This window comes from Astyanax mexicanus, chromosome 15 (assembly GCF_023375975.1).
Source record: "Astyanax mexicanus isolate ESR-SI-001 chromosome 15, AstMex3_surface, whole genome shotgun sequence".
Lineage (NCBI taxonomy): Eukaryota > Metazoa > Chordata > Actinopteri > Characiformes > Acestrorhamphidae > Astyanax > Astyanax mexicanus.
The window spans coordinates 11,807,156-11,819,627 of NC_064422.1; the positions used below are offsets into that span (position 1 = coordinate 11,807,156).

A 12,472-nucleotide genomic window follows, 5' to 3' on the forward strand; every position below is an offset into this window, starting at 1 on the left:
AGTTCTACCATGACGCACAGGCCGGAGTGTAGATATCACACAACCACAGCAAACACAGCAAACATAGTGAAAGGCATCTCTGAGACTTTCCGTATTATCATTTCCGTTAAAGCAGGAATGGAAAAAAGCGTTTATTTAACCTGTATATGTCAGAGTCTGATACCGAGCGGTAGCTGTGAGCCGGTGGGTGGACGGCGCGGTAGACGGCTGCATTGTTCGTATTGTGGTCGTGCGGAAGCAGCTCTGTTCATCTGACATTTCCAAACGCCACACCCTTCCCTTTCCCCACTGCTGCACCAGATGGAGGCTTTCAGATAGAGTCACAGTAAATGACAGGGATAAGGCCAGTCCTCTGCTGCCAGTATATTTCCAGGACCTCCACCGGTGGCACGAATGGTGAACGCCTTAAATACGCATTTTAAAACCTGACTGTTCACCTGAACACGCTTGGAGGAGAATGCTAATCAGTAGACTTTACCTGACAGTACTTTGGAATGCAAGTTTATGAAGGATAAAGAGTAGAGTAGAGTGATCTTTACTACTACATCTGAACAATTTGAATTTCTTAAATCACTCTTATCTTAACTTAAATGTTATATGAAACATTTATAACACAGGAAGTGGATGGATCTGGCTTAGAGCTAAGATCGGGCCCAAAAAATGCAGCCCGACCCAGACCCAAGCCCAAGCCCGTGCACGTTCTACCCAAGCCTGACCCAACCTTTAAAATATACTTTCATTATGAGCTTGAGCCCAATTTAAACCTGACATTTTTAAAGTAAGTAAAGCATTAAAACTGAGCCTTTTAGAACATTTTCGGGCTGTTTGAATAAGCAAAATCTGTTCAGACTGATGTTAATTAATTAACATTGCAACACTGAAGAAGCATAGACCCATTATTTAAGAAATATCATTAAATTAGGCTACAACAATGATGTCTGAATGACTTCTCTCTAATCTAATATGATTTAACATGGTTTAAGAATATCATTTTTTTATATATAATTTACCAAACCATAAAAACAGCTGGCTTGTGCAGTGGAGAAGACCATTTTCCTGAGCCCAACCCAACCTGGCCCAAGGAAAATGGTGGGAAATATTCGCCCAATCGGACCGGAGTTCATGTCGGGCTTTGGGTCGAACTCAGGTAGAGAATCTAAACTCTAATCTGGCACAACTTCACTGCACAACAAGGTGCCTGGCAACAAATTTAATCGAGCTGTCAGCCTCTCATTGGATGATTATGTGACCTTCAATACTTGGAGCGTTCTTATTGGTTGTTTTGTAATAATATGTGTTTTAAAAACTGGGATGTTAATAACTTTTGTTTTTTAACCCTGATGAAGGCTATTTTTGGGTATTTTTTGTTTGTCTAATAAATCGGAAATTCTCCAGTCAATGGGATATTATTCCACTTCCTTTACGCGTAAATTGTAGATGCACCAAAACTTTTATTTTAATAGTGTATGTTAAAAAAGACAAAGTTTCTCATGTAGTATCCTAATTTTTTACACGACTGTATAATATTCTTTTTCCAAAAATACTCACCATGTCCTCCAGCTGCATCTGGATCTGTCTGTGGACCTCGGCCATCTGGAAGAGTACGTCCCCTACAGAAATAAAAAAAGAAAGAAAGAGAGAGAGAGAAAAAAAAGACAGAGAGAAAGAGAGACAGGGATAGAGACAGAGCATTGTTACGACAAGTTATGTTCTGTGTACACACTAAAATGCAGTATATACATGCAGTAATACCATGCAGTTCCAAACAAACCATAAAAGCTACATGAAAAGGAAGACAACAAAGAAAGAGGAGGTATATAGAAAAGAGAAAGAGAGAGAGAGAGAGAGAGAGAGAGAGAGAACAAGTGATAGACGAGATGGGACATCAATCACAGATACAGTAAAACAAGACAACTTAATGACAAAGCAGACGAGTTAAAGACAAAAGAGATGGCTCAAAGACAAACACAAAGAACTTAAGGATGAAATAAACAACTTAAAGACAATGCAGAAGACTTAACAATAGCCACAAAGACAATAAACAGTGCAGTTTACAAGTACAAAAACACACTCAAACACTTTCTCTTGTTAAGCGCATCCCAGAATAAAATAAAACAGAAATGCGTGTGATAGCCATAGCAACGTGAGCGTATCGCAGTGCATGGTTCATCAAACAGAAGAGAAAAGAAAACTAAAAAAGAAAAAACAGCAGCTTCAGGACACTGACCGAAAGCTGTGACCATTAGTTACAGAGCAACAGAGCTGTGAGAGAGGAAAAGTGACAGATCGAGAAGAAACAGAGCGAGAGAAAGAAAACGACAAAAGAAAGAGGCACCAAAAAGAAGCAAGAAAACATGTCATTCATGCAGCCGGGAGGAGTGTGTGTGGCCTGTGTGTGTGTTTGGGGATGTGGGGGTACCTACACGCAGCTTCTTCTGATTATGCAATGCATCGTAAAGAACAGAAAAAAGGAGGAGAAGAAAAACAAAAGAACTAGATTCAGCAAGAGACAGAAGTACAGTAGACCTGAGGACTGTGAAAAAAAAGAGAGAAATCTTCTCAGGGGGGAAAAAGACAAACACATATCACTCGTTTTTCCACCCTGTTACCCCACAAAAATGCACAAATGCAGCCAAACCTCAATTAATATGGAGCAGAATGGCATTTTCCTTATGTTCTTTAGAACAAATGTTGACATGTAAATTTTTGAGCCAAAACATTATGACCACTCAAGGCTCACTCGAAGTAAACAAGGTTGATAAGAATAGCAGAAATTGGTTCTATTTTATAATATGTGTATATAATAACTGTGTAGTTACACATTAACAATCATGTAATAACTACTGGTGAAGCGCACATTGTTATGGATCCATTGCTGCTCTGTTTGTAGCTGTGCTGTTTGGCTTGTAAGTGCTGCATTGTTGCTAGATTACCTGTATGTGGTGGAGTAATACCTCTCAGCCAATCACATTGCATGGTCGAAACTGACCGTGGTATATTTTTTTTAGCATTCAAAAACTTATTCTACATCTACCTGTTTCCTATTTTAAACACAAGTCAAACTTGCTGCTCACACGTATAACTATATAACTTTTACAACTGTAATAAATCTGTAATAATGCATACCTCACCAGTATTTTTACAATTACACCAGTTATTACATAGATTGTTTATGTGTAATATGTACTCAGATATTAAAGACACTTATTATAAAGTGTTGGAAGTTGAATGTGGAAGACATCCTAAAGATTGTGGCCAGGCTCTAGATACAACGTCAGGGTTGCTTCAGACCCCCATTCACTTCTTTCTTTTCTGGCTTCCTAATGGAAAAGTCCGCTTATGAAGTTTCATATTTTGCTGACTGTAGGATTGATGAACCTGGCTGGCTGGTAACTGTCAGTTACTAATGGGAGCGCCCCCTTGAGGGAGATTTTAATAAAAGTGTTGTTGGATTCTCCTTTAAAGGGGCGCTCACACAGTTTGTAGTTGCACTCAATTCATAACCAGTCATTGTCTTGGGGCCCCAGCCAAGTTCGGGGCCTCAGGCAATTGATTGGTTTGCTTGCCTTGTTGCAACGGACCTGTATACAATACTGTTCTTATCAGCAGTGATCCAACAAGAGACAAGAGGTGGCAAATTTAAGCCTAAAAAATAAAATGTCCATCTAAAACTTCTTTCCATGTTTTAAATGCCTAAACAGTCTGAGTTTCTGGATCTGGATTTGCCACCACTGGAAGAGACAAACCAATGGCAAAGTGCTAAAAGACTCATCAATACTGTACTGTTAGCCCTTATCCACCACTTATAACGTACACAAATTGGATATAAAGTAATGCATAGATGTCAGAATGGGAATGCAGAGCAATAGAATGAAAATCCAGTGATTTTCTTTCAAATCACTTAAATATTTACAGGTATGTACTCAAGACTGGTTATACCCTGGAACAACAAGTCTGACCTGGGGGGGCTTTACCTCACAACTTAAAGGACTTAAAGGATTAAGATTATCCTTTATAGCCATTGCACAGCAGTACAGTTTGCATTAGGGACTTCTAGAGCAATTGGTGGTTTGGTGCACAAGGAGCACCTGGAGTTAGAGTCAAGTACCTTGCTTAATGGCACCCAGTCCTGAATGTTGGTAAGAATCCTAAATCTGAATCTTGCCAGTCAAGGGGATTGAACCGTTGAATCCATTTTAAAGGCCACTTCTCTAACTTTTAACCCAAGAATTGGCTGTAATATCTTCTTGGCAGACAGTACCTCAAGAAACCTTTAGAGGTAACAATGTATATATATGGTGTATACAGTATATTGAAATACATATTAAGCATGCAGATAAAGTGTACTTCCTCCTAGTCCAGGAAATTGAACCAGAAATGTTCTGGTTCAATGGTATCTTTAGAGGTTTTAGCTATTTTGGTGTAGAAACTACTAACTTTTTTCAAACATATTTTAAAATATCATAAGTTAGCTTAGTTATGTATGTTGACTTATTGGTGAATATATATTTAAATACTGTATGTCTTTGGCCTTCCCCTAATTGTACTTTCTGCGAGTATAAGAGGATAGGACCAGCAATATTCAATATTCAATAGTCAAAGCCTACTTTTCTCCATTTTAGACCTTCTCAAATCTTAAACCTGAGGATTATCAGTAACAGATAACGCAGGCACCTCCAAGTTTTAAGGCTATTTGGTTGAACGCCGAATGATTGACTCATTGTAGTATATATTCAAATATTTTTCATTGTTTCTTGAAGGAACGTCTTGAAATAACCCAGCCGAACAGTAAAGGCCTCATGAAAACATGCGTTGTGTGGATATTTTTGAAGCTGCCACAGTATTGGATCTGTCAGTGCGAGGGATTAAAACACAATGCATCACTAGTGTTGATCAAGGCGGCATTAACACAACACCAAATATCACTTGTGAGTCAGAACAGCACGCTTTGATGACATCACGCAAGGTTAAATGGTATTAAGCAGCGGTGAATCATCTTCTGATCCCCTGAGATCCCCTGTTTGAGTCCAGACTAACCAGGGATTTGGTTGGCCTCACATTTTGGGGTAAAGAACAGGTGTTAGTACACACACACACACACACAAACACACACACACACTTTCTCTCGAGTGTAAATTACAGGGTCTTTACACTTTAGTACATCATACTAGGAGAAACAGAAACATTCACAAGAATGATGTTTAACATGAACCCTCCACTCCGTGACTCTGTAAAAGTGACGTGTGTGTGTGGGGAGTGTGTGATTGGGTGTGTGGTTGCCTGAGGGCTAATGCACTAGAGATGTCACACTGAAATGCAGATTAATGTATCGGTACCTAGGGCCATCTGTTTGGATCATTTCCAAACCAGCCCTCTGTCACAGAGATCAATGAGAGAGCCGTGTTATTGAATATTGTAAAAATAACAGAAACTCTATGGGGTCAAGAGTTATACCCTCACTGATTTCCCTCTTTTTGAAAGAAAACACATTTTCATGCAATTCACAAACAATATTGTACATTTCACAATTAATTTAAGTGTTTTAGATTATTTTTAAAGAATACAAATGTTTGTATTAAAGCCTATTTTTGTATAGAGTCCTATTATCAGCAATTCTCAGTCCTCAGTCCTAAATATCCTAGCATGGCCACCAATCCAAGTTAAGGATGTTATTGAGCTGATTGGTTGTAAAGCACAGCTAAAAAACGTTATACTAATCAGTGAGCACAAAATTCTAGGTTAGTTTAGTATCTGAAGCATCAGCAGTTGTTGGATTGCTTACAGGCTCCACATGGCCAGAAAGAAACAACTTTCTTTAAAGACACGTAGATCCATTGTTGTTTTAAGGAAGAAAGGCTACTCAATGCGAGATATAGCAAAGGAACTAAAAAAAATCTTACCATGCTGTTATAACTACTCCCTGCGAAGAGTGATGCAAACTGGCTCTAACAGGCACAGAAAAAGGAGTGGGAGGCCCCGATGCACAACTGTGCAAGAAGATAGATATCACCTCACAGGCTGTCAACTGAGTTTCAGCATCAATGCTCAAGAGGCGACTTTCAGGATGCTGAACTTTATTGCAGCATGGCATAAAATATAAAGCCATACCTCACACTGGCCAATAAAAAGAAAAGATTGCGTCGTGCGAAAGAGAGAAGACATTGGACACTGGAAGGATTGAAAGAAGGTGTTGTTGGACAAATGAGTCAGATGAATTTGCGGTCTTTGGATCGAACAGAAGAACATTTCTGAGGCGCAGGACCAATAAAAAGATGCATGTTCCTTACTAGTGTTGCATAATGCAGCAAAAAATAAAATAAACCAGTGCACCTTATAGTGCGAAAAAGATGGTAACTTGCAATCAGCAAATATAAGACAGATTATCATTAGCAGCTACTGTATTAAACTTCTTAACCCTCCTGTTATGTTACAGGTCAAATTGACCTATCTTGAAGTTTGAAGATCTAGGAAAAATAGTTAAAAGTATTTTTTTTTTTAGTTTAAAACTTCTCCTGCTTGCCTTAATCAGTGTAATCAACATATAATAGGATAATGGTTTATCTCACATATTTGCATCCACTCCCTGCAAAAACTAAAACTAAAATTAAAACTAAACTGCAATGATATGTTTCAATATTATGTAAAACTACTGTTTTATATATTGATCTTTCTGCAATAATAATGTAGTGAAACATTGAAACAGTTTAAACATGTATTTTTTATGAAAAACAAGAAAATGATCCTAAAGGAATCATTACCATTATTAGAAAAGGAACACTATTGCACTAAATATTGATTATATTGATAATAATTAGTACTGGAGTTTGTAATGATTATATTCACATTGCTTTTTAGGATTTTTTTAGATATCTTTTTGATAATTTAACATACACAGGGCCAATATGACAATATGACAAATAAACACAATAAGAGGGTTAAACCCCAAAAGCCTGTAAGTAGGTCCAAAGTTCAATTCCTCACTTTCACAACTACCCACCACATAACTTTCCCCTCTTTTCTGAGCCTCACATGGCATCACACCATCACACGCTAAACGCCATGGGCAGAGGGCACAGACCAACCAGTCAGAACATGTTTCATAAAATACAGTAAGACCCTGTTCTGTTTTTCTGTTCTTTAACCCAGCCCTATCCTGACTTCAGCATTGCATCAGACACCCAATCAGCTGCAGCTCTGAAGTTCTGAGAATCTCTGGCACAGAGACACAGAGACACACCGAGGACAGCAGAGCTGACTGTCTATCATCACTCAGCCGAGAAAACAAACTGAAGGAGCTAGTAGCTCTATCACTCAGTCCTGACTCCAGGTTTCCCAGCATCCATCACACTGCAGATCATGTGATGCTACAGTGTTCCTGCTCCCCTGGCTATTGATTGTTGTCACCTGATCCCCTGTGTTTATATACCCCTCAATTTTGTATTCTCGTTTTTCGATTTCCCACTCTATTGATTGCCTTGTTGCCTTGAATTCTTTATTATTGCTGGATTTTATTGTGTATGACCCTGAGTTGCCTGACTATTCTTTGGTAGTTTGTCTTCTATTGCTTTTAGAGACATTTAGAGACCTTTTTTTAACTTAAAAAATGCTTTGCATGGTTTTGTAATACATAAATATTTTTTTAAATAATCATTAAAATGGTTAATAGATTATTAGGTACTAACATAATCAATAGTTAAATCCTGAATGATGAACCTGTAGCTGAAGAAGTTAAACACACACACACACACACACGCACACACACAGATAAAATCTCGTCAAGAAGCCGGGAAGCCGGAGGGAGTGAGCGCCTATGACCTTGAGTACCTTCCCCCATTGACCTTGGCCTAGCCAGCTTCATCTCCAGAACAGCACTCTCTAATTTTCTCTCCTACTCAGCACAAAATGATCTAATACCACTCCACCCTTCCCTCCATCCCTCCTTCCACCCGCCCACTTGTGCAGGACCGGCCCTCTAAGCTGCTTACCGATAATCAGTGCAGATCACAGCAGCTGTGGCTTACGGGGGCCTTCTACATATTGTTGTAAGGGCTTAACAGAAGGCCAGAGCAATTAAAAGACGAGCAATTAAAGCATAAAACCGGACCATCCGGAGACTGACGGCCACAGGCCACACTGAGACTGTATATAACAGAGCTGAGTTATTAAAGAACAGCAGCAACAGCAGCATCAGACTTTATATAGAATTCCTCTATTCAGAATATCAGCCCTTTGTTCATGAAGCGTCTGCTTTATTGTTTCTGATAAAAGACGTTTGAAAGACAGAGACAAAAGGAAGGAAATCCTGTATTATGGGAATGACAGGCCTAAATAGAAGAATTTTAACTGCAAAGGGAAAAATCTACAGTATTTTAGTTCACTTCCAATATCTGAAGTTTGCTGGAGTTTAATCTGGAGACACTTATGCTGTTTCTGAATCAGTTTCTCTGATTTTGCTATTTATATGTTTATGTTTGAGTAAAATGAATATTGTTGCTTTATTCTATAAACTACTGAGAAATAACTAAAATAACAACAAAAAAGATGCAGAGCTTTCAGACCTCAAATAATGCCAAGAAAACAAGTTCATATTCATAAAGTTTTAAGAGTTCAGAAACAATCAATATTTGGTGGAATAACACTGGTTTTTAATCACAGTTTTCGTGCATCTTGGCATCATGTTTTACTCCACCAGTCTTACACACTGCTTTTGGATAACTTAATGTTACGTACTCCTGGTGGAAAAATTCAAGCACCAGGAGTAAAGGCATAAAAGGAGAACATGATGCCAAGATGCATGAAAACTGTGACTAAAAACCAGGGTTATTCCACCAAATATTGATTTCTAAACTCTTCCCTACTTTAAACATCAATATTGCTGTTTAGTAATCTAGAAACCCTAAATTCAAGTGCAAATGTAATGCTTTCTTCACGTTTTTTCTTTCCTTTCCTTCCCCATTCCCTTGTCTCTATTCCATCCACTCCTCTATTTTCCCTCTATCTGTCTTCTCTTGCTCCCCTCTTTTATGCCTATCCATTTTACTACTTTACAACTCATCTCAGCATCTCAGTGACCTTGGTGGAGGTAATAAAAGTCAACAGCTCGAGGATGATGCAGCGCTGGTGCAGATGCTGGTGATAAATGTAAAGCACCCTCAGCATCATTCCTCTGCTGTGAGCTGTGATCACACCAGTACTCGGGGAATACGCTCAGCTATGCTAACAGACTATACTCCCTATTAAAAGTTATGGGACTTTAATATTGTTTCCCCTGTGTCCCATGACTTTTGCCATGTGTCATGGATGCTTAGAAAAGCTTCAATGACCTGCATTGAATGTGAATGAGTTTTTCTAATGGAGTCAATTGTGTATATGTATGGACAATTCTGGCCAGATGTTGCCGGTCACGATCCTAACGATCATTTAAACCTACTGCACTGTCTACTGTGTATGGTAACATTAGGCTTATATAATGTATTCCTAGTGCAGACGTGACACTATGGATTAAAGCATGTTAAAAATAGGGCCTGGTATCATTTTTCAATTTTGTCACTAATTTGAAGTCGCTACTGATACCCAAGCAATACTTTTGTCAATACATTTTTCTATATTGTAATCAAAAAATACAAAAAAACAATAATTCCATGAGAGACTCCATCTTTCTGGATCTTGTTGGAACTAACAGTGAGCAAGAACAAAAATAATTGCTTGTGCTTAAACTAGAAATATTTTTCCTACGCATATTACATTATGCATTTCAGTTTTAAGAGTTCTTTAAAAAAAAATAGCGAATATAGCAAAAGACAGAGCGAGTTCTGTAAAGCTGCTTTTTTTCTGTAAAGCAGTTTCTCAGTGGTTCTACTTTGTGCTTTTTGAGAGTCTTGATTCCTTTCAATGGTTCTTTTGCATGGTCTTTGAGAGTTTCTCATTTTAAGTCTTGGTTTCTCTTTGGAGTTAATCTTCATGCTTTTAAAATCCTTACTTTTCAATCTTGGTTTCTTCCTACATTTCTTCAAACTTCACTTTTTCGAGAATATTATTTATGTATTGGTTCCTTTTAGTGGTTCGTCCCTTTGAGAGTCTTTACTTTGAATTTTGGTTCTTTCTTTTTTTTTCTCGGGTCTTATAGAGTCTCATTTTTTGAGTTTTTAATCCTTGTAATGGTTCTTTCACCTGCTCTTTAAGATTCTACCATTGCTTCCTCTCAGATGTTCGTCCTAAACTTCCATAAGAGCCTCTTCTTTTGAGTCTTGGTTCCTGTCAGTTGTTATTTCTCCAGCTCTTTTCCTGCTTTCACTAGTCTTGTTTTCTGTCAAAGTCTCCTTAATCTTTGAGAGTTTGTTCTTTCAAGACTTAGGTCCCTCTTAATGGTTCCTCTTAATGTTATTTGAGAGGTTTGGTTTCTCTCAGTGGTTGTACTTTGTGCTTATTGAGAATCTTGATTTCTATCAATGGTTCTTTTTCATGGTCTTTAAGAGTTTCTCATTTTGAGTCTTGGTTTCTCTCTGGAGTTTCTCTTCATGCTTTTTAAAATCCTTTCCTCTTAATCTTGGTCCTTTTTGGCGATTCTTCTTAATCCTCTTGATGCTGAGTCTTTCATGGTGAGCCTTGTTTCTTCCTACGTTTCTTTAGACTTAATGTCAATTAAGAGTCTTGGATTTTGTCTTTTCTTTTTGCATGTTTGTTCAGCTCAGTGATTCTTTTATACATTTTTTAAAAATCTCTCCTTTAGTGTCTTAATTCCTCTTGCTTGTTCTTATGCTTAGTTTATTGTAATTTAACAGTGGAAAAAAAACAACCTTGGAACTTGAAAAACTCCACTAGTAGGCTAGATTTTCCAATAATTTTGATATTCACATTGATTTAGTTAGTCCAAATCAGTTTTTACCTCAATTGTTGACCTAAAGACACCCTTTTCAGGGGATTTTAATAATTCCCCTACGTTTTCACACCCCTGCAGCTGTGAAAGGACTTGTTAATGATTGCTGATGAGTTGGATCAGGTGTGTTACTGTATTAAAAAAGCACTAAAATGCCTTACGTCAGCTTCAGCTTGAGCCTTAGGGTTTGGAACACAGCTATTATCAGCTAAAGGAACTAGGCTCTAGAGGTTTAAACTACTGTAGAGGGACACTATTACCTGCTGGAGTGGTGAAAAAACATACTACAGGATACATGACTGTGAAAAAAGACTAAAGCCATGTCCCAAAGACTCACACTTTCTCCAGGTGAGAATTAAACAGTGCACACCTGCATGGCTGTAGGGGATGCATGTGTGAGACACTGTAAATCCCATACTGAGAAAAACATCAGTCCCAGGTGAAAATACTGCTTTTTTGCTATGTACAGTACAGGCCAGAAGTTTGGACACATCTTCTCTTTTTCAATGCGTTTTCTTTATTTTCATGACTCTTTACATTGTAGATTCTCACTGAAGCATCAAAACTATGAATGAACACATGTGGAGTTTTATGTACTTAACAAAAAAAAAAGAGCTGTCCTCCACAGTCACCGGACCTGAACCTAATCCAGATGGTTTGGGGTGAGCTGGAGCACAGAGTTAAGAAGGCAAAGGAGCAACAAGTGCTAATAAACACCTCTGGGAACTCCTTCCTTCAAGACTGTGGCCACCTCTTGAAGCTCATTGAGAGACTGATGCCAAGAGTGTGCAAAGCAGTAATCAGATCAAAGGGTGGCTATTTTGAAGAAACTAGAATATAAAATGCTTCAGTGAGAATCTACAATGTAAATAGTCATGAAAATAAAGAAAACGCATTAAAAAAGAGAAGATGTGTCCAAACTTTTGGCCTGTAGTGTACAGCTCAGCACCCCACTGTTCAATAAAAGCTCAAAGCCCAGCTGAAAATTTCACATTATTACCAAGCAAACATCATTAACAGACCAACCGTCTTCTCGGAAATCCTAAGAACAGGTTTAAAAACTTAATTTCACTCAGTTTACGTTGAGCTGCTCATTTGTAAAGCAATTCATTAAAGTGTGTGAAAAGGTGGAGCACTATCGATTGCATCTTTTCTTTTCTGGCTTTCTCTTTTTTCTCCTTTTCCTCACTCTGCCTTTTCTCCAATTCCAACTCTTAACCGCATTTGTCGCAAAAGCAGACACAGAAAAGCACAGCTAAAAAAAAAGAATAAAGACGGCAGTTCAAGAGAAAGAAAAGCCGAATCTGAGACGAGTGCTGCGGCATTCAGGTGAACGGTGTTGAATAAACGGATTGCGTTTCCATCAAAAGACTCTTTAATCTTCAGCTCTCAGCACAAAGAAGCTCTTCTGATCAAAGCGTGCATGCGGAGGCAGGCAATGATAGTAAGGGATGTAGCTCTGAACAACATACCATTATGGGTACAATCTGTAAAATTACCTTATGCAATGGTTTGCAAGTTCTAAGATACTGATTGAAGCATGCAAAAACCTTGGATCTCAAATCTGTCTTAATGTTCAATGGAAGTCAATGGAAC

General features: G+C 38.2%; 1 protein-coding gene across 9 annotated transcripts in view; it reads right to left on the reverse strand.

Moving 5' to 3' along the window:
- Positions 1-12,472, reverse strand: part of baiap2b (BAR/IMD domain containing adaptor protein 2b) — a 144,831-nt gene that overhangs the window by 82,841 nt on the left and 49,518 nt on the right. For 7 of the 9 annotated variants that reach the window (XM_022669125.2, XM_022669128.2, XM_022669123.2 and 4 more), the window contains 2 exons: positions 2,424-2,435; positions 1,549-1,610 (listed from right to left, as the gene is read on the reverse strand). In XM_022669125.2, coding sequence (XP_022524846.2) covers positions 1,549-1,610; positions 2,424-2,435 — 74 coding nt within the window. The remainder of the gene's footprint in view (positions 1-1,548; positions 1,611-2,423; positions 2,436-12,472) is intronic. The other 2 variants (XM_049464457.1, XM_022669124.2) reach the window with 1 other exon arrangement.